At 68.3% G+C, this 16259-nt stretch overlaps 9 protein-coding genes across 9 annotated transcripts; 5 read left to right on the forward strand and 4 right to left on the reverse strand.

Annotated features, from left to right (window-relative positions):
• Positions 1-23: 23 nt before the first annotated feature.
• Positions 24-497, forward strand: MICPUN_64175 (predicted protein; the record flags this gene model as incomplete). The annotated part of the gene is made up of 1 exon (XM_002505968.1): positions 24-497. One exon carries the CDS (start codon positions 24-26, stop codon positions 495-497), a length of 474 nt encoding a protein of 157 aa, XP_002506014.1.
• A 260-nt stretch (positions 498-757) lies between these two features.
• MICPUN_52045 (hypothetical protein) lies at positions 758-1729 on the forward strand (the record flags this gene model as incomplete). Its single annotated transcript, XM_002505969.1, has 1 exon — positions 758-1729. One exon carries the CDS (start codon positions 758-760, stop codon positions 1727-1729), a length of 972 nt encoding a protein of 323 aa, XP_002506015.1.
• Positions 1730-2503: 774 nt separating this feature from the next.
• On the reverse strand, positions 2504-3415 carry MICPUN_75615 (predicted protein; the record flags this gene model as incomplete). The annotated part of the gene is made up of 1 exon (XM_002506178.1): positions 2504-3415. A coding segment is annotated over one exon (912 nt), but the record flags the coding sequence as incomplete, so codon positions are not given.
• A 630-nt stretch (positions 3416-4045) lies between these two features.
• On the forward strand, positions 4046-5278 carry MICPUN_64178 (mitochondrial carrier family; the record flags this gene model as incomplete). Its single annotated transcript, XM_002505970.1, has 1 exon — positions 4046-5278. One exon carries the CDS (start codon positions 4046-4048, stop codon positions 5276-5278), a length of 1233 nt encoding a protein of 410 aa, XP_002506016.1.
• A 29-nt stretch (positions 5279-5307) lies between these two features.
• MICPUN_64179 (hypothetical protein) lies at positions 5308-7717 on the reverse strand (the record flags this gene model as incomplete). The annotated part of the gene is made up of 1 exon (XM_002506179.1): positions 5308-7717. The coding sequence occupies one exon, from the start codon at positions 7715-7717 to the stop codon at positions 5438-5440; it is 2280 nt and encodes a 759-aa protein (XP_002506225.1). The 3' UTR covers positions 5308-5437.
• Positions 7718-7982: 265 nt separating this feature from the next.
• On the forward strand, positions 7983-10367 carry MICPUN_64180 (predicted protein; the record flags this gene model as incomplete). The annotated part of the gene is made up of 1 exon (XM_002505971.1): positions 7983-10367. The coding sequence occupies one exon, from the start codon at positions 7983-7985 to the stop codon at positions 10365-10367; it is 2385 nt and encodes a 794-aa protein (XP_002506017.1).
• Positions 10368-10400: 33 nt separating this feature from the next.
• On the reverse strand, positions 10401-12085 carry MICPUN_64181 (RNA pseudouridylate synthase; the record flags this gene model as incomplete). Its single annotated transcript, XM_002506180.1, has 2 exons — positions 10401-11465; positions 11614-12085. The coding sequence occupies 2 exons, from the start codon at positions 12083-12085 to the stop codon at positions 10492-10494; spliced, it is 1446 nt and encodes a 481-aa protein (XP_002506226.1). The 3' UTR covers positions 10401-10491.
• A 231-nt stretch (positions 12086-12316) lies between these two features.
• MICPUN_64182 (chloride Carrier/Channel family) lies at positions 12317-15091 on the forward strand (the record flags this gene model as incomplete). The annotated part of the gene is made up of 1 exon (XM_002505972.1): positions 12317-15091. The coding sequence occupies one exon, from the start codon at positions 12317-12319 to the stop codon at positions 15089-15091; it is 2775 nt and encodes a 924-aa protein (XP_002506018.1).
• Positions 15092-15169: 78 nt separating this feature from the next.
• Positions 15170-16030, reverse strand: MICPUN_88276 (flagellar associated protein; the record flags this gene model as incomplete). Its single annotated transcript, XM_002506181.1, has 1 exon — positions 15170-16030. One exon carries the CDS (start codon positions 16028-16030, stop codon positions 15170-15172), a length of 861 nt encoding a protein of 286 aa, XP_002506227.1.
• Positions 16031-16259: the final 229 nt, after the last annotated feature.

The raw sequence follows: 16259 nt of genomic DNA on the forward strand, positions 1-16259 counted from the left end.
GCACGCGACCGATAACCCGAAACATGGCCGCGTCCATCGCCCCCACCCACGCCCTCGTCGTCACCGCGCGCCCCGCCGCCGTGACCCGCGCCCGTCGCGCCGCGTCCGCCGTCCGCTGCGACGCGTCCAAGGATGCCGCCGGGTCGCGTCTCGCCACCCGTCGCGATGCGACCTTCGGACTCGGCGCCGCGCTCGTCGCCGCGCTCGCCGCGCCCGCCGCGGCGAACGCGGTGGAGTGCACGTGGGCCATCGGATGCATGCCGGGCACCGAGCCCGGGGCTCCGCCGCGTTACAATCTCCCGGGCGCCGCGTACGCCCCCGCGGAGGCTGCGGAGGAGAGATTTCGGGCGAAGATCCGAGCGGAGAAGGAGGCTGAGGAGACCGCGTTCGCGCAGAGGATGGCGGCGCAGAAGGCTGCGGAGGAGCAGGCCGCCGCGAAGGCTGCCGCCGAGGCCGCCGCGAAGGCCGCCGCCGAGGCTGCGGTCGAGGCCCCGTGAGAGGGTGGGAGGGATAGTCGTGTAGGTAACACTTTTAACAACGATCGCCAAACAACGACAAACGCCACTTCGAGACGCGCGAGATGGAGGCTGGGGAGCGGGCCGAGAACCTCGAGCGGCAGGCCGAGGAGGCGGAGGCCCTCGCGGCGATCTACGGCGACGACTTCGTTCGCGAGGGCGACGGCGGGACGGTCTGGGAGATCCGCGTGCCCCTCGGGGATCCCGACGAACCAGACGAACGACGCCCGGCGGACGACGCCATGCTCACGAGGGACGGTACCCCAGCCCCGGACTGCCTCGTCGCGCGCGTCGTCCCCGTCGAGACGTACCCGTCGCGGACCCCGCCGCTCGTGGAGGTCCACCCCGTCGGCGCGCTGATTCAGCACAGGATGGACGCGGCGCTCGCGGCGATGGACGAGGAACACGCCGCATCGGACGGCGACGTTTGCGTCTTCCCCTTCGTCACGCGACTGCGCGAGATGGCGCGCGCCTGGAGGGACGAGGACCGCCCGTCGCGACGCCCCGAGCGGGACGACGCCGCCGCCGCCGACGACGACGACGACGACGCGCCGGGCACGGGCACGGGTCGGGGGGAGGAGGCCGAGACGGGCGATGCGGAGTGGGATCCAGTCGCGATCGATGCGGAGCTCGCGTCGCTCGCGATGACGATGACGGAGCGAGGCGCCCGCGACGGCACAGCCGGCACAGCCGGTGACGACGACGCAACCGGGACGGACCGCCCCGGGGTTGGCGCGTGGACGGACGAATCCGTGCGTCGGTCCATCGTCGCCGGCCCGCCCTTCACCGAGAAGAAGAGCACGTTTCAGGGATTCCTCCTCAGCGACGTGACGTCGCTCGAGCAGGTGGACGCGATGCTCCGAGCGCTGCAGCGCGACAGCAGGATCGCTCGATGCTCGCACCTCATGGCGGCGTGGAGGATCGCGCTCCGGGGCGATCCGCGCGACGACCCAGACGGATGCGTTTGGGCGCAGGACCACGACGAGGACGGGGAGACTGGCGCGGGGCGGGGGTTGTCGCACCTCCTTCGCGTCACGCAGTCCGCCGACGTCTGCGTCGTCGTCGCGAGGTGGTTCGGGGGCATACACCTGGGCCCCGCGAGGTTCCAGCTCATCAACAACTGCGCGAGGGACATGCTGGAGCGGTGCGGGTTCGTCGAGGGTAAGGGCGGGGGTAGTAAGGGCCGGGGTAAGTCTAATAATAAGGGCGGGTAGGTAAGAGTTTTAAAAAGAGGGCGGCTTCGGCTTCTTCGGCAGCGTCGAACGCTCAACACATAGTTACTGAAAAGAAGAGACCCTAAACCTGCGATGTGATGACATCAGGGGGTCTGTTTACGAAGACACGGCACGGCGGGTGCGATTTCCGATTGCGGTCGCGGGCCCGGCGCGTCAGTTGTCGACGTGCCTGAACCGGCAGTCCGACCCGCGGTTGCACCGCCCCTTGGAGTAGTCGCGGCAAAGCTCGTGGCTCCTATCCCTGCCGCCGCCGCCGCCGCCGCCGCCGCCGCGATCGCCGCCCCCCCTGTCGCGGGATCTGTCGCGATCCCGACGGCCGCCGCCGCGATCGCGCGAGTCGAACCGGCGCCGCTGGCCTCCGCGGTCGTCGCCCCGGCCACGGTCGCGAGAAACGCCCCGGCCGCGATCGCGCGAGTCGTCCCTGCCGCGCTTCCTTCCGCCGCCGCCGCCGCCGCCGTGTCTGCCGTGGTCGCGAACCTTGTCCGTGATCATCCTCCTCGCCTTCTCGCGATCGTCCTTGTCGTCGCCGAATATGAGGACGACCTCGTGGTCGTCGGAACCGCCTCGCGGCTTCTTCTTCGGCTCGGGGCTTCGGCCTCGTTTGCGCGCGGGGCCGTCGTTCTCGGCACCCGGGCGGTTGTCCTCCTCTTCTTCGTCGCCGTTCTTCTCCGCGTCGTTCATCGCGTCGTCGGCACCGTCGTCGGCGCCGTCGTCGGCGCCGTCGTCGGCAGCAGCAGGGGGTCTGCCGTTGGTGAAGCAGAAGGTCCTGGTGGACGCCTCGACGGACCGGAGCCCCTCGCCCTTGTGTCCGGTGACGTAGCCGACCGACTTGGTCGGCACCTTGACGGTCGTGACGTCGTCCCGCCCGGCAACGTCCACGTGGAACTCCCCTTCCTTCTGCTTGAGGAGCCAGTCGAGGTAGTCGCGGCACTGTCGGCGCTGTCGCTCGTTCCCGGCGAGAAACGCCACCTGGCCGACGTACTCGAGGATGCAGTTGGACGCGCTGGCGATCTTCTTACGCGTGGACCCGCGTCCGCCGAGGGCGTAGGAGAACTCGTCGCCGCGGAAGGGGAAGACGTCGTAGTCGAAGTCGTCGTCCTCGCCGTCGCCCGGCTGGTCCAAGGGGACGCGCAGGGATTCGCCTTCGAGGAAGTGCCCGGGCATCTTGTGCTCGACGGCGGACATGACTTTCAGCTCGGCGCCGCGGCGGCTGCGTCGGGTGCCGAAGATGGCGAGGATCTCCTGGACCTTCTCGCCGTTCGCTGCCACGACCTTGCCCTCGTCCTCCTTCTTCTTGGCGAAGAACATGAGGGTGCCCCACTCGTTCTCCATGTCGCGGAGCACCTGACCGCCGCGGCCCATCACGTAGCCCACGCAATCCATCGGAACCATCACGATGGACAGATCGTCCCGTCGCATGGTGTGGTCGATGTACACCGGTCCGGTGCGCTGGGAGAGGACGTAGCCGATGTAGTCCTTGGCGCGTTGGCGCGCGGCGGGTGTCCCGGTGATCTCGATCTCCGCCCCCTCCATCCCCGACGATGCGCCCGCGGATTTGAGGTCGACGATCTCGAGCTTGGCGCCCGAGACTCTCGCGATCTTGCGCTTGGTGGCGCCGCCCTTGCCGAGGACGAAGGCGGCGTCGTCGTCGGTGATCTTTATGATATCCGCGGCGGGGTCGCGCTCGCGTTCGTTCCGAGCGGGGGCGTCCTGCGGCGCGGGGTGGGAAGAGGCGCGGGGTGGGCGGGTCAGACTGGGCATTCGCGCGCGGAATTGGGCCGATTCCGAGGAATATATCGCCCCGAAAACCTGAAGCGCGCGCGGCACGATCCCGCGCGGCGTCGCCGAATCCGGCGCCGCCGACGGCGTCGAGCGGCTCGAGATGTCCGCGCGGTGCGTCCGTGCGTCGGCGTTCTCGTCGCGAGGATCGTCTTCGCACCTTTCGTTCGGGGGACCCCTCACGGGGCGACCGCTGCGGCCGACGGTCGTCGTCCTCCTCCTCCATCGCCCGGGGCGGGGAGCCGTTCGCGTCCGACATCGCGTCGCGTTTGAGTCTGCGGTTGGCTCGCGGTGAACCGCGGGGAACGGCGCTGGAGCGGGTGTTGCGACTGGTGCTGAACCTGGTCCGGCGCGCGTCGAAGTGCGTCCCAATCCGGCGTCCCGATCTCATCATAATCCTCGGAAGAAGTTTTGGCCGCGAGCCGAGTTGCGCGTCCAGAGTTTCGTTCATCGAGTCGAGGCTGGCCGGCGAAGGAACTCGCGCGCACACGCCGGAGGCGCACCGCTCGGACGACGATGGCCGCTCCCGCCGACGGCGTATCGACGCGACGCGATGGATGCGCGAGGCTCGGGACGGCGGGCGCGGGGTCGTCGCGCGCCGCGCGCGAGCGGCATCATCGGCGCGGGATCGGCAACCTCGTCGCCGAAACGTCGTCCTCCTCCTCCGCGGACGCGGCCACGTCGCCGCTGACGCACCTCGTCGCGGGATCCATCGCCGGAGGCCTGAGCCGCACCGTCGCCGCGCCCTTGGAGACGGTCAGGGTTCGGCTCATGACCGGCGCGGCGACCGCGGGAGGCTCGTCCCCGTCGATCTTGGCGATGCTCGCGGACATCTCGCGCCGCGAGGGCGTGCGGGCGCTGTGGAAGGGCAACGCCGCGGTCGTGGCGAGGTTCGCGCCCACCAAGGGCCTGGACTTCTTCACGTTCAACCTGTACAAGCGCGCGCTGTCCGCGGTGGGCGTCGGGCCCGTCCGCGCCGGCGACGAGAACGGCGACCGTCGGGGGGGGCATCCGTCGACAGCCTCGCGTCCATCGCGCGTTCGCGGGGGCGTCTCGGCGCAGAGAGCCGTCGCGGGCGGCCTCGCCGGCGCCACGTCCACCGCGCTGCTCTACCCGCTCGACAACATCGCCACGCGCCTCGCCACGAGCGCCGCCACGGGCGCCGCGATGGTCAACGGCGTGAAAGTCGTCGGCGCGCTCGGCCTCCTTCGCGCCATCGGTCGCGTCGTGTCCACCGAGGGCGTTTCCGGGCTCTACCGAGGGTTCGGGCCCGCGGTGCTGGGAATCGTACCCGAGGCGGCCATCACGTACGGCGCGTACGACGCGTTGAAGGAGTGGGCGGCGGGTAAGGGGGGCGAGGGGGAGTGCGGGGTTCTGGAGGCGACGGCGTGCGGTATCGTCGCGGCGTTGGCTGGCACGGCGGCGACGTTCCCGGCGTCGGTGGTTTCGCGGCGGATGATCACCGGGACGGTTCCGGGACTCGACCCGTCAGTCGGTTCATCGGTTGGTGGTTCAGTTGGTGGGAAACGAGCCCGGGCGGCATCCATGGGTTTGTTCAAGGCGATGGCGGCGGTGGCAGAGGCTGAGGGCGTTTTGGGTCTGTACCGGGGCTTGGGAACCGCGTCTGTTCGCTTGGTTCCCATGGCGATCGTGTCGTTCGCGTCGTACGAGTGGGTGAGGCGAACGATGGACGCCGCGGACGCGAGGGCGCGGACGAAGGAGGTCGGGATCGAAGTGGACGTGGCGTGAACGACCACGATGGGAGCGGCGCGGCGGGAGGAACGACCACGCGTATTATTATATTACCGATGATGAGTCTCGATGAACGCGAGTGCGTGCGAGCGACGACGACGACGCTCGCGTTATTAATACGTCCGAGGCGGGCGTCGATTCCTCCGTAGTCCCCCCTCACGTCTTCGCGGGCGCGGGGCACCCCGCCGCCGCTTGGTACAACAGGTACAGGTGCATCAGCCCGAGGTAAAACACGACAAACGTCCTCGTCACCCTGCTCCGCATCACCGCCCGAGCTCCCCGCAGCGCCACCCTGTCGTGCAACCGCAGCCGCTGCTCGCTCATCGCCGCCTCCCTCTCCTGGAACCGCGCGTACGGGTCGTGCGTCGCTCGGTGTCGCTCGTCGTATCGACCGATCGCGCCGTCGGCGTCTCCGCCCGGAAGCGCATCCGGAGCCGTTCCGGAGCTGAAACCGCCGCCAGCTGTGTCAAAGCCGCACCCGTACCTCGCCGCGCGTCGCCACCGCTCGGATCGGGACCCCATTCCAACGTCCGTCCCAATCTCCAGGCTCGGCGCCGGCGTCTTCGGCGCTCGCTCGGCGTAGTACGCCTGGAGGTATCGAACCTTCTCGAAGAGCGACACGTTGTCGGCGTCAACCTTACCGGCGCGAATCTTCTCGGCGTCTAGTTCCGTCTCGAGACCGCCGACGCGGTGCTCGAGCTCCGCCACCCTGCGCTTGTACCTGTCCCGCTGGCCAATCACCACGGGGAGGAGGTCCGCGTTGATACCCGGGGTTGCCGAGGGGGTGCCCACCGAAGGGGCGCCCGCCGCGCCCGACGGTCCAACCGCCCCCTCGGCGCCGCCACCCCCCGTCGCGGCTATCAAGTGCTGCTCCATCTGGCGTATGGTGGCGTCGCGCTCCTCCACGCGCTTCTCCGCCTCCGTCTTTGACTTGGCGGTGTCTTCCAGTTTCGCGTACGCGTTTTCCGCGTCGCGTTTGGCGTGGGCGAGTTCGTCGGCGAGCCTGCGGTTACGACGGAGCGCCGCGGAGAGCGGGTCGTCGCCGTCTTCGCCGGTGGGCGCCCCTTCGGTGGGCACCCCTTCGGCACCCCCTCCTTCCGTGGCGACCCCTTCCCCGAGGTCCCTCGAGTCCACCAGCGCCTGCAGCGTCCGCACCCTCGCCTCCAGTTGCGCGACACCCGCGTCCGTGGGTCGGGACTCGAGCTCGAGAGTCAGCGACGCGATGCTCGCCTCCCCCGAAGCGACGGCACCGCGGAGACCCTCGGTTATCTCCCCGAGCCGCGTCGCCTCCGCCGCGTGCGCCGCCTCGCGCTCCCGGAGGTCCTGCTTCAGCATCTCCACCACCTGGTCGCGGAGCCTGAGCCGCTCGCGCAGCGCCGCGGCGTCCATGTCCATCTCCGCGGCGGAGAGCGAATTGGCGACCGCCGACCCGCCGGACGGTTCCCCCGAAACGATCGCCCCGCCCGCGGCTATGCGCTCGCGGAGCCTCGCCACCTCGTGCGCGAGCCTCTGCGACTCCGATCGCGCCTCCGCCTCCCTCATCCGCGCCGCCTCCGCCTCGGCGACGAACGCGTCGCGCTCGCCCGTTTCCCTCGAAACTAAATCGGCAAACTTTCCTTCGCGCAGTTCAAAGAGTTCGCTCTGCGCCGCGTCGTGTCGCGCGCGGAGCTCGGCGATGGAGCGCTCCAGCCCATCCTTTTGCGCGCGCATCGTCTCGTGCGCAATTTCCATCTCCGCGATGCGCTTGTCCACCTCCGCCGTGCGCTCGCGCGCCGCGGCGTCCACCATGGATTTGACGGATTCTTTCATCGATCGCAGCTCCCGCGCGGCTTCCGAGTTGGCGCCGCTCTGCGCCGCCTCCCTGACCGCCGCCAGCTCGGCTTTGGTGGCGTCGAGGTCGTTGCGAAGCGCGCCGGCGCCGGTGACGTACTCGGCGGCTTTGGTGGTTCGAACGAGGGCTTCGGCCGGGTCCGGGGCCTCGTCCAGATCGTTGAGCATGGAGAAGAACGCCGTCTCGGCGAGGGCGACGCGGTCGGTGAGTCGCTTGATCTCGGCGCCCATCGCCTTGAGCAGCGCCTTGTTCTCGGCGTCTCCGGCGCCCTCGCGCTTGCTCGCCTTGGCCGCCTCCGCGAGATCCCGCCCGGCGGTCTTGGCGTCCCTCTGCTTCGCGGAGATCTCCGTCGCGGCGTCGCGCCACTCGTCGCGCAGCGCGGCGAATCCGAGCGCGGACCAAGCCTCCGCCGTCGCCTTCGCCCGCGTCATGGCGTCGGCCGTGAGGGAGTGCTCGCGGAGCTCCTCCCCGACCTTCTCGGACATGCCCCCCATCGCGCTCTCCAGCTGGTCGTCCAGCTGATCCAGGGCGCTGTCGATGAAGTTCCCCGCGGTGCTGACGAAGGCGTTCACCTTGCTGAGGTGGTCCGTGGCGGACGACGCCATGGTGCGATGGTGCGAAGTTCGGCGGTCCAGTCGGTGCTCGACGTCTCCACGTCTCTCCACAATCGGTCGCGCCCGCGTGCGTGCGTGCGTGTTCGCTCGCCGCGGCTGCGGTAGCGCCGAGGTGTGGACCGCGGTGATCCGCTTAGGGATGGAATCGTGACTGCGCTCCTGGCCGCCCGAGCGAGACGGTCCAAACAGAAAAAGATGGCCGCCCGGCTCTCGATCGCCTCATGAGATGCAGTGACGATTCGTTTCCACACTCGCCATGCGCGCCCCGTCGGTGACCACGCCGCTGACGCCGTCGGAGGATCTCGACCATCGATCGCCCACCGCCCTCAGCGCGTACATCCAGCGCGGCGCGCGGCGCGAGGACGCCATCGACGGCGGGAGCGTGTGCGAGGTGTCCATCGTCGCGTCGCGCGCGCCGTCCAAGGGACGTACCCCCGCCCGCCCGCCTCCCATCGGGGGAATTCTTCGCGCCGAAGCTGCCAAAGATGGCTCCGTTTCGGGGAGGCTACCGCGCGGGCTCATCGCGCCGGCTCCGGCTCCAACGACGACGATGACGTGCCCCGTGATGCGCGCGAGGAACGAGGCCAAGGCTAGGACGGAGGCGCGGCGCGCGGAGCGCGACGCGCGAAGGGACGAGCGCGAGGTGCGCATCGCGCAGCTCATCGAGTCCGAGGAAAAGACGGGCGCGGCGCTCGAGCGCACGCGCGAGCGGCTCAGGGACGCCGATCTCGCCGCCGAACGCGCGCGCCGCGAACGCGAACGCACCGAGCGCGACAAGGACGCCGCGCTGGCGCGATGCGCGAGCGCACTCGCGGTCGTCGTCGGGGACCTCGCGTGCCTCCAGTCGTCGCTGGCGGAAAAAGAGACGCGATGCGTCGAGCTCGAACGCGCGAACGCGACCGCCGCGCGAGTGTTGGAGGAGACCCGCGTGACGCACGCGGACGCCCTGCGACGCGAGATCGCCCAGAAAGACGCGGTCCAAAGTGCTCTGGAGGCGTCGCGCGCGGAGACGGCGGCGGCGATCGAGAGCGGCGCGCGTTCGACGCTCGAGGCGCGGACGCGCGCCGAACGCGTCGCGGAGCAGGCGAGGCTCGTTCGCGAGCGGGAGACTCTGGACGAGACGAACCGGCTCGCGTCGAGGCTCGAAACGACTCGAGCGGAGCTCCGACGCGAGTGCGCCGCGAACGAGGACTTCGTCGACGTCGTCAGGCGACACGAGGCGCGGGCGCTGGACCTCACCCGTCGCCTCCGCGCCGCCGAGGCGTCCGCGGATGAGCACGCGTCCCTCGCGGAGGGCTTCGAGGGCAGGGCGTCGGACAGGGATCGCATACGAAACGTCTGCGACGACCTCCGCTCGAAACTCGCGGACACGAACCGTCATCGCGACGCGCTCGCCGACGAGCTCGAACGCGCGCGCGCGGCCGCCGTGCTGGCCGACGCCGACGCGAGCCGACGCGACGCGACGTCGGAGAGTCGGATACGGGAGCTGGAATCGGCGCTGGAGGCGAGGCGACGCGACGTCGAGGCGAGCGAACAAAACGCCAGGGCTTCCAGACGCGACGAACTGCGCTCGCAGGAGCGCGTCAAGGCTCTGGAGACCGCGCTGGAAGCGTGCGAGAAGTGTAAAACCGACCACGAGGCCAGGCGGTGCGGGGCGGTGGACGCGGAGTGCGCCGCGCTGTCGCGGCTGGACGACTCGGAGCGCGCCCGGAAAAGCGCCGCGGCGGAGAGGGACGCCGCCGCGAAACGGCTGGTAACGGTCGAACGAAAGCTCGCCGACGCGACGCGAACCCTATCGGCGCGCGGGGACGAGGTCGACGCCCTCAACCGCGCGCTTCGCGAGTCGCGACGCGACTCCGCCGCCAAGGACGCCGCCGTCGAGCGAAGCGAACGGGCGGCGAAAACCGAGTCCGAAAACGTCGCCGCGTCGGTTCGCGCGCTGGCATCCGAACGCGACGCCGCGTCGAGCCTTCGCCGCGCGCACTCCAACCTCGCCGCGCGACACGAATCGACGCTCGCAGACGTGGAGCGCCTCCGCGTGAAAGTCTCGGGAGCCGAGCGGGCGGCGGCGGAGGCTGAGACGGCTCGCGTCGCCGCCGAGGAAACCGCCGCGGAGCTGGAAAACGCGGTCGAAAACCTCGCCGGCGTTCATCAATCGCTGACGGGGACGTTGGCGGTGGAAGCCGAGAAGCTCGCAGGGGCGCTCGCGCGATGCGACGCGTTGGAGGCGGAGGTGGTAGAGGCGAGGGCCGGCGAGGCGCGGGCGCACGAGACGCTGAGACGCGTCCGCGAGGATCTCGACGCCGAGAAGATTGCAACCGCGGGTCTCGAACAGCAACTGTCGGAGAGCCGATCGAACGAGCGACGACTCGACGAACGATGCCAACGCCTCGGCACACTCGCGAACAACCTCGGGAACGAGTGCGCGAGGCTCACGACGGACGGTGAAACGCTCGAGACGGAGACGAATCGCCTCCGTTCGGAGCTCGCGACGGTTCGCGACGCGTCGACAGCGGAGGCGAGCCGCGGGAAGCTGAGGGAGAGGTACGCGGAGGATTTGCGTCGAAAGTTAACTGCGGCCGAGGCGGCGCTGGAGACGTTACGAGCCGGCGTGGGGGCCAGGCTGGTGCCCATGGGATAGATAGCTCGCGATAGGTGTCGATCGAGTCGTTCGTGGTAGCGGCGCTGGGTTGGAATGAGGTCGCGAGCCGTCGGAATAGACGCCGGCGATGAATAGTCTACGCTCCCGTCGTCACGCTTATAAGTTAGTCCCACGGTGGCGAGGTCGAAAACACGGAATCCCCCCACCGCAACGTCTCCGCGTGCAGCGCGACGGGCCAGTCCGGCACCGTCCCGCGCTCCATCCGTCCCCACGCCTCCTCCGCCGCGCGTTCGTCGTCGCGGTCGTGAAGGTAGCCCGCCATCGGCGCGTAGAGCGAATCCCCGAGAAGAGGCGCGCCCGCAGCGGCGAGTTGAGCTCGAACCTGATGCGTCCTACCAGTCACCAACTCCACCCGCACCGCCCACACCGACGCACCCGGTGAGTCACCGCCCGGTGAGTCACCGCCCGACACGAGCGGGTCATCAGCACCGCCGTCGAACGGCTTCCTCGCGCGTTCGAGCTCGCGGTCGAAGAGCGTTCGCCACGTGTCCACCTGCGATTGGGTCGCGCGGTCGCACGAAACGACGCGGAGCTCGCACCGCTTCCACCGCTTCCCGGTGCCTTGGCCACCGGTATCGTCGCCCCTTTCACCGTCCGCGCTGCTTCGAACAAGTCGAGCCCGCGACCTTCGCAACGTTCGCCCGTGGAACGCCCCCGGCCCGAACGGCCCGGGGTACATCCAGTGCGTCATCAACCCCAGAGGCACCGCGTGCTTAGCATAAACTAGCGCCGCGTAAGACTTGACGATTTCCTTGGACCCGGGCGTCTTCGCCACCGAATCGTTAAACTCCCTCACCGCCGTTGCCGTCTTACCCAGCACCAGCACACCGGACGTGGAGCTATCCAGCCTGTGCGTCACCCGCAGGGTACTCGGCGATAACCCCAGCGAACGCTCGAGACACCCGGCGCAGTGCTCGACTCCGTTGGACTCGTGCGCCATGGACGGCAGTCTGTGCGGTTTGTTCACCACGAGGATCGCGTCGTCTTCGTGAACCACGCGGTGACGCCACGCGTCGGCGCCGAGCCAGCACGCGTGACGGTACCGTCGCGGGCGCTTGTGCACGCGTATGACCTCGCCTGCGCGGGGAGGAGGCCGGGAGGAGGCGCGTCAGTTCAGCCTCGGCAGTCGAAGAGTCGAAGAGTGGACTGATGAAGGAACGTGACTGAAGATGATCCCGAGAGGGCGACGATGATGACGCGGGACGATGACGAGGGTGCGGCGCACCTTTCGCCACGATCTTCCTGTCCGCGATGCGCCTCCACCGCGTCGGCTTACCCTCGCCCTCGCCCTCCGGCCAACACTCCGCGTACACGGCCCCGACGTCCAGAAGCTCAGCAGCCAACTCCCGGGACACGTCGGCGGTCGAGGCGACCGCACTCGCGGCGTCCGTGTCGCGCGACATGGGTTCGCTCACGGTCCAGTGCGCGGCGCCCGCGGAGGATGGCGTCGTCCTCGGGGGTTCGGATGGATCGGGATCGTCCTCCACGGCGTCGAGCAGCGGCCACGGCGACGACGCTTCCGTCGACGCGCGACAGCCGAAGGGGACGAGGAGACCCCGCCGGCGACGGGGGCATCGGGTCGGACGCGACGAGGTAGAGGGGTAGGGGGAGGGCGCGCCACCACCGGCGATGCGGACGGTGCGCGGGCGGCTCGAGAAAGCCGCGGCGGGCGCCCCCGCGCGAGCCACCTCCGCCATCGCCTCGACCTCTGCGCTTGTTAGTTGCGACTGCGACTCTATTTCGTGAAAATTGGATTCCCTCCACTCATGACTGCGACGTGACGCACGAATCGTTTTCTAATTGGTGTTTGTTCTGACTGCGATTCATGCGAGGAAAAATCGCATTCGTAGCGCGCGCCCCAAGAATAAATGATGGGTGCCGTTGACGCGATATGGTGAGCCCGAGTTCACAACGAACGACGCCGGAGGATGCAGCCGGGTGCGGGCGAGAACCTGCGCCGCGCCCGCGGCGCCCCCGTCAGGGGCCGCGGGCACATGGGCGGAGCCGGCAAGTACATCGAGATGGACCGCCTGGACAAGGTGGTCAACATGGAGGAGGGCAGCAGGTCCATACACAAGGAGCGAGCCGAGATGCTCGGGGGCGCCATCGACACGGCGCAGGCGGACAAGGCGCACGCGCGCCTCAAGCGCATGGCCGCCTTCGACTCGCACGATTACGACCCGGCGGACAATGACCTCGAGGAGGACGCCCGCCGCGCTCGCAAACGCGCGGACTACAAGGCGGAGGAGCAGTGGAGGTGGGCCATGAGCGTGCTCATCGGCGTCGTCATGGGCTTCCTCGCCTTCACCGTGGACGGGCTCATCAAGAAGTTCAACGGGTGGAAGTACGGCGCGACGACGTCGTCCATCTCGCCGGGCGGCGCGGGGTTCGGGGCGTGGCTCGTATGGGTCATCATCTCCTGCCTCCTCGCCTCCGTCGCGGGCGGGCTGGTGTCCTACGTCGAGCCCCTCGCCGCGGGCTCCGGCATCCCGGAACTGAAAACGTACCTCAACGGCGTGCACCTCAGGGGTCTGCTGAGGATCAAGACCCTCGGGGCCAAGCTGGGCGGCATCGCGTTCAGCATCGGTTCCGGATTGATCGCCGGGAAAGAAGGGCCGTTCGTCCACGGCGGAGGTCTTGTGGGCGGCGGGCTCAGCGCCTTTGGCAGCCACACTTTGGGTTTTCGGACCAAGAAGCCGTCGCACTTTCGCAACGACGCCGATAAGCGTGATTTCGTCGCCATCGGAACCGCCGTCGGCGTCGCGGTGGCGTTCGGCGCTCCCATCGGCGGCATGCTGTTCACCGTGGAGGAGGGCGCCAGCTTCCACAGCACCGGCATGCTGTGGCGGGGCTTCCTCGCCACGTGCACGGGCGTGCTCACCACGCACTGGCTCGATCAGCTCGACTTTGACGCGATGGACTTTGCGGGTGCCAAGTTCGGGGTGCACAGGGACTTTGGCCTGTTCACCGACGACGAGGCGAACTACAGCCGAGTGTTCTGGTGGTACTTCTGGGAGGTGCCCATATTCGCCGCGATTGGCTGCATGGGAGGCTTGCTGGGCGCGGCGTTTGTGAACATCAACGTCAAGATCACGATGTGGCGGCAGCGGTTCATACCGGTCAGCGACAAGTACCGGCGTCACGCCGAGGTCATCTTCGTCTGTTTCGTCACCGCCACCGTCCTGTTCATCATGATGGCCGCGTCGCCGTGCAAGCCCATCCCGGAGGCGTACCGCGTCGCCGCCGCGACGGATGGGGACGGTAACGGCGTGAGCGACGAGCTACCCGGCGGCGTCGCCAAGTTTGAGTACGGGGTGGAGACGAGGCGGCAGATTCGCGATCAGTACTTTCGCAGCCTGTTCTGCAAGGCGGACGAGTACTCGAGTTACGGACAGCTGTTCTTCGTTCCCCTCGCGGATTCGCTCAAGCTGCTGTTGCACCTCGGCGAGGTGTACGAGCAAAACGGCACGGACGAGTTTGAGCAACACCTGTTCACGATGGACGCGTTGATCATGTATTTCGTCTTCATGTACGCGCTGATGACGTGGACGTACGGCATAGGCGCGCCCACCGGGCTGTTCGTGCCGTCGCTCGCAGTGGGCGCCGCGGGTGGCCAGATCGTGGGGCGAATCGTTCGCGCGATGGTCATGAGCACCGGGTCAGAAATCGTGGTGGATCTCCACACGTACGCGGTCGTCGGCGCCGCGGCGTGCTTGGGCGGAGCGACGCGCATGACCATATCCATCACCGTGCTCGTCATGGAAACCACCGGCTCGATGCAGCTCATCATACCCCTCATGCTCACCATATTCTTCGCCAAGGCCATCGGAGATAAGTACTCGATGGGCATTTACGACACGCACATCAAGATTCGCGGCGCTCCGTTCCTCGACGAGCCGGAGCACGCCGGCGTCGCCGTGGACAAGCTGAAGGTGGCCGAGGTCATGGCGGACTCGCTCGTCACGCTGCGACCGGTGATGCGCGTGAGGGAGCTCGTGGAGGTATTGACGAACACCTCGCACGGGGCGTTTCCCGTCACGATCACCGACGTGGGCGAAGGTCACAACGCCGGGGACCCGATCGAGCTTCACGGCTCCATCACCAGGAACATCCTGCTCAAGATGCTGACGCATAGGGTCTCCATGTTCGACCCGGAGGAACCGCGCGAGGTGCTGTACGAAAACTCGGAGGACAGGGACGCGCTCCTGGAGAAGCTGAAGCAGATTCCTTTCAAGTCGCCCGGCGTCGAGATGATCGCGTCCACGCTGAGCCGGCGAGAGATGGAGCTGTCGATAGACCTCACGCACTTCATGCAGCGGCACCCCTTCATCGTGCACGCGGACGCGCGGTTATCGCGCGCGTACAGGCTGTTCCGGACGATGGGTCTGCGACACATGTACATCACCCCGAGTAAGCCCCAGATCATCGGAGTGGTGACCCGGAAGGATCTGGTGGAGGAGAGCGCCGCGTTGACGCTGGGAGAGAAGGCGGCGGACCTGAGCTACGAGGAGCTCACGGAGACTGAACGAAGGGCGAGCCACGACCTGCCGTTCCTGCCCTACTACACGGGTAACCCGGGCGGAGTGGATGGCGGGGCGTTCAGCGAGCACGCGGCGGAGAGGGTGCAACACAGGAGCGTTGGCTCGTCGGGTGACCCTTTTCAAAAGGTGCCCACGTCGCCGTCGCAGGTCAGGGACTACTGATTGATAGCACCGGGGTCGCGAACGTTTATCATACATAACCCGTACTGTAGAACATCTTTTAAACCCTTTCAAAAATCGTCAGCCCTTTCCCTTGCCCGGCGTCGTCGCCTTGGCGCGGAGGTACGGATTGTTCTTCAGGTGCAGATACGCGGTGAACATCAGGTGCAGCGACTCGTTCATGTGTCCCTCGTACACCGGAATGTCCAGTATGGCGCACATGTACTTGATCGTCGACTTCAGGTCCATGTCCGGCAAGTTATCGGGGAACCCCGAGTTGCGCAGCGCCTCCTCAACCTCCGGGTCGAACTCCCGCATCACCGTCTCGATATCCGGCATGTTCTTGCTGTACGCAAACTGCGCTCCAGACTTGTCGTCCCCCTCGTGCAACGCGTTGACGCTCTCGATCCACGCGTCGAGCTTCGCGGCGCCCTCCTTGCTCTCCGGCCTCTCGATGCGCCCCACCACCGCGCTCGCTCTTCCCCCGGCTCCCCCCGCGCCGCCGTCGCCGCCCAAACCCCCGCCGATGGCCCTCCGCAGCTTCAACGACAGCGACGCCGGATCGCTCTGCTCCGGCCCGGGCTCGTCCAGAACCCTCACGCCCAAACCGTCGTCGAGCCCGTCGGGCCGCGGCACCTTGATGAACTCGTCGACGTCCCCGACCGCAGGGACGTAGTCCGGGACGAAGGGCTTGAGCGGCGTCGGGGGCTCGACGTCGATTGGGGCGTAGCGAGAGATGTATCCAAAGAGTTCTTTGACGTCCGGGGAGACGCGCAGGTTGGCGAATCTCGCCGGGTCGTACAGGGTCGACGACGAAGACGACGAAGACGAGACGTTGTGAGGGGGAGCGTTAACGCCGTCGCGGCCCGCCTTGCGAAGGGGGTTACGATACGCCGCCTTCGCGTCGTCGTCATCCCGCGCCGACGTCCCCCGCCCCCCCATCGACTGGTCCTCGTCGTACCCGTCGGGCCCGATGCCCGCCATGGCGTGCGCGGTGCTCTCGTACCCCCGATGCTGCTGCCTGTGCATGCCGTCGTGGCGCGTCATGCGCTCGTCCGCGTCGTCGTCCTGCGCGCGCGTGATTGGCGGGGAACGGGGCGCGTCAGCACTCGGGTCTCCCTCGGGTAGTGGGGAGCGGGCGGGCTACGTTTTCCGCGCGCTCCGTTTGGCT

The sequence above is a fragment of the Micromonas commoda genome, chromosome 14 (genome assembly GCF_000090985.2).
Source record: "Micromonas commoda chromosome 14, complete sequence".
Taxonomy (NCBI): domain Eukaryota; kingdom Viridiplantae; phylum Chlorophyta; class Mamiellophyceae; order Mamiellales; family Mamiellaceae; genus Micromonas; species Micromonas commoda.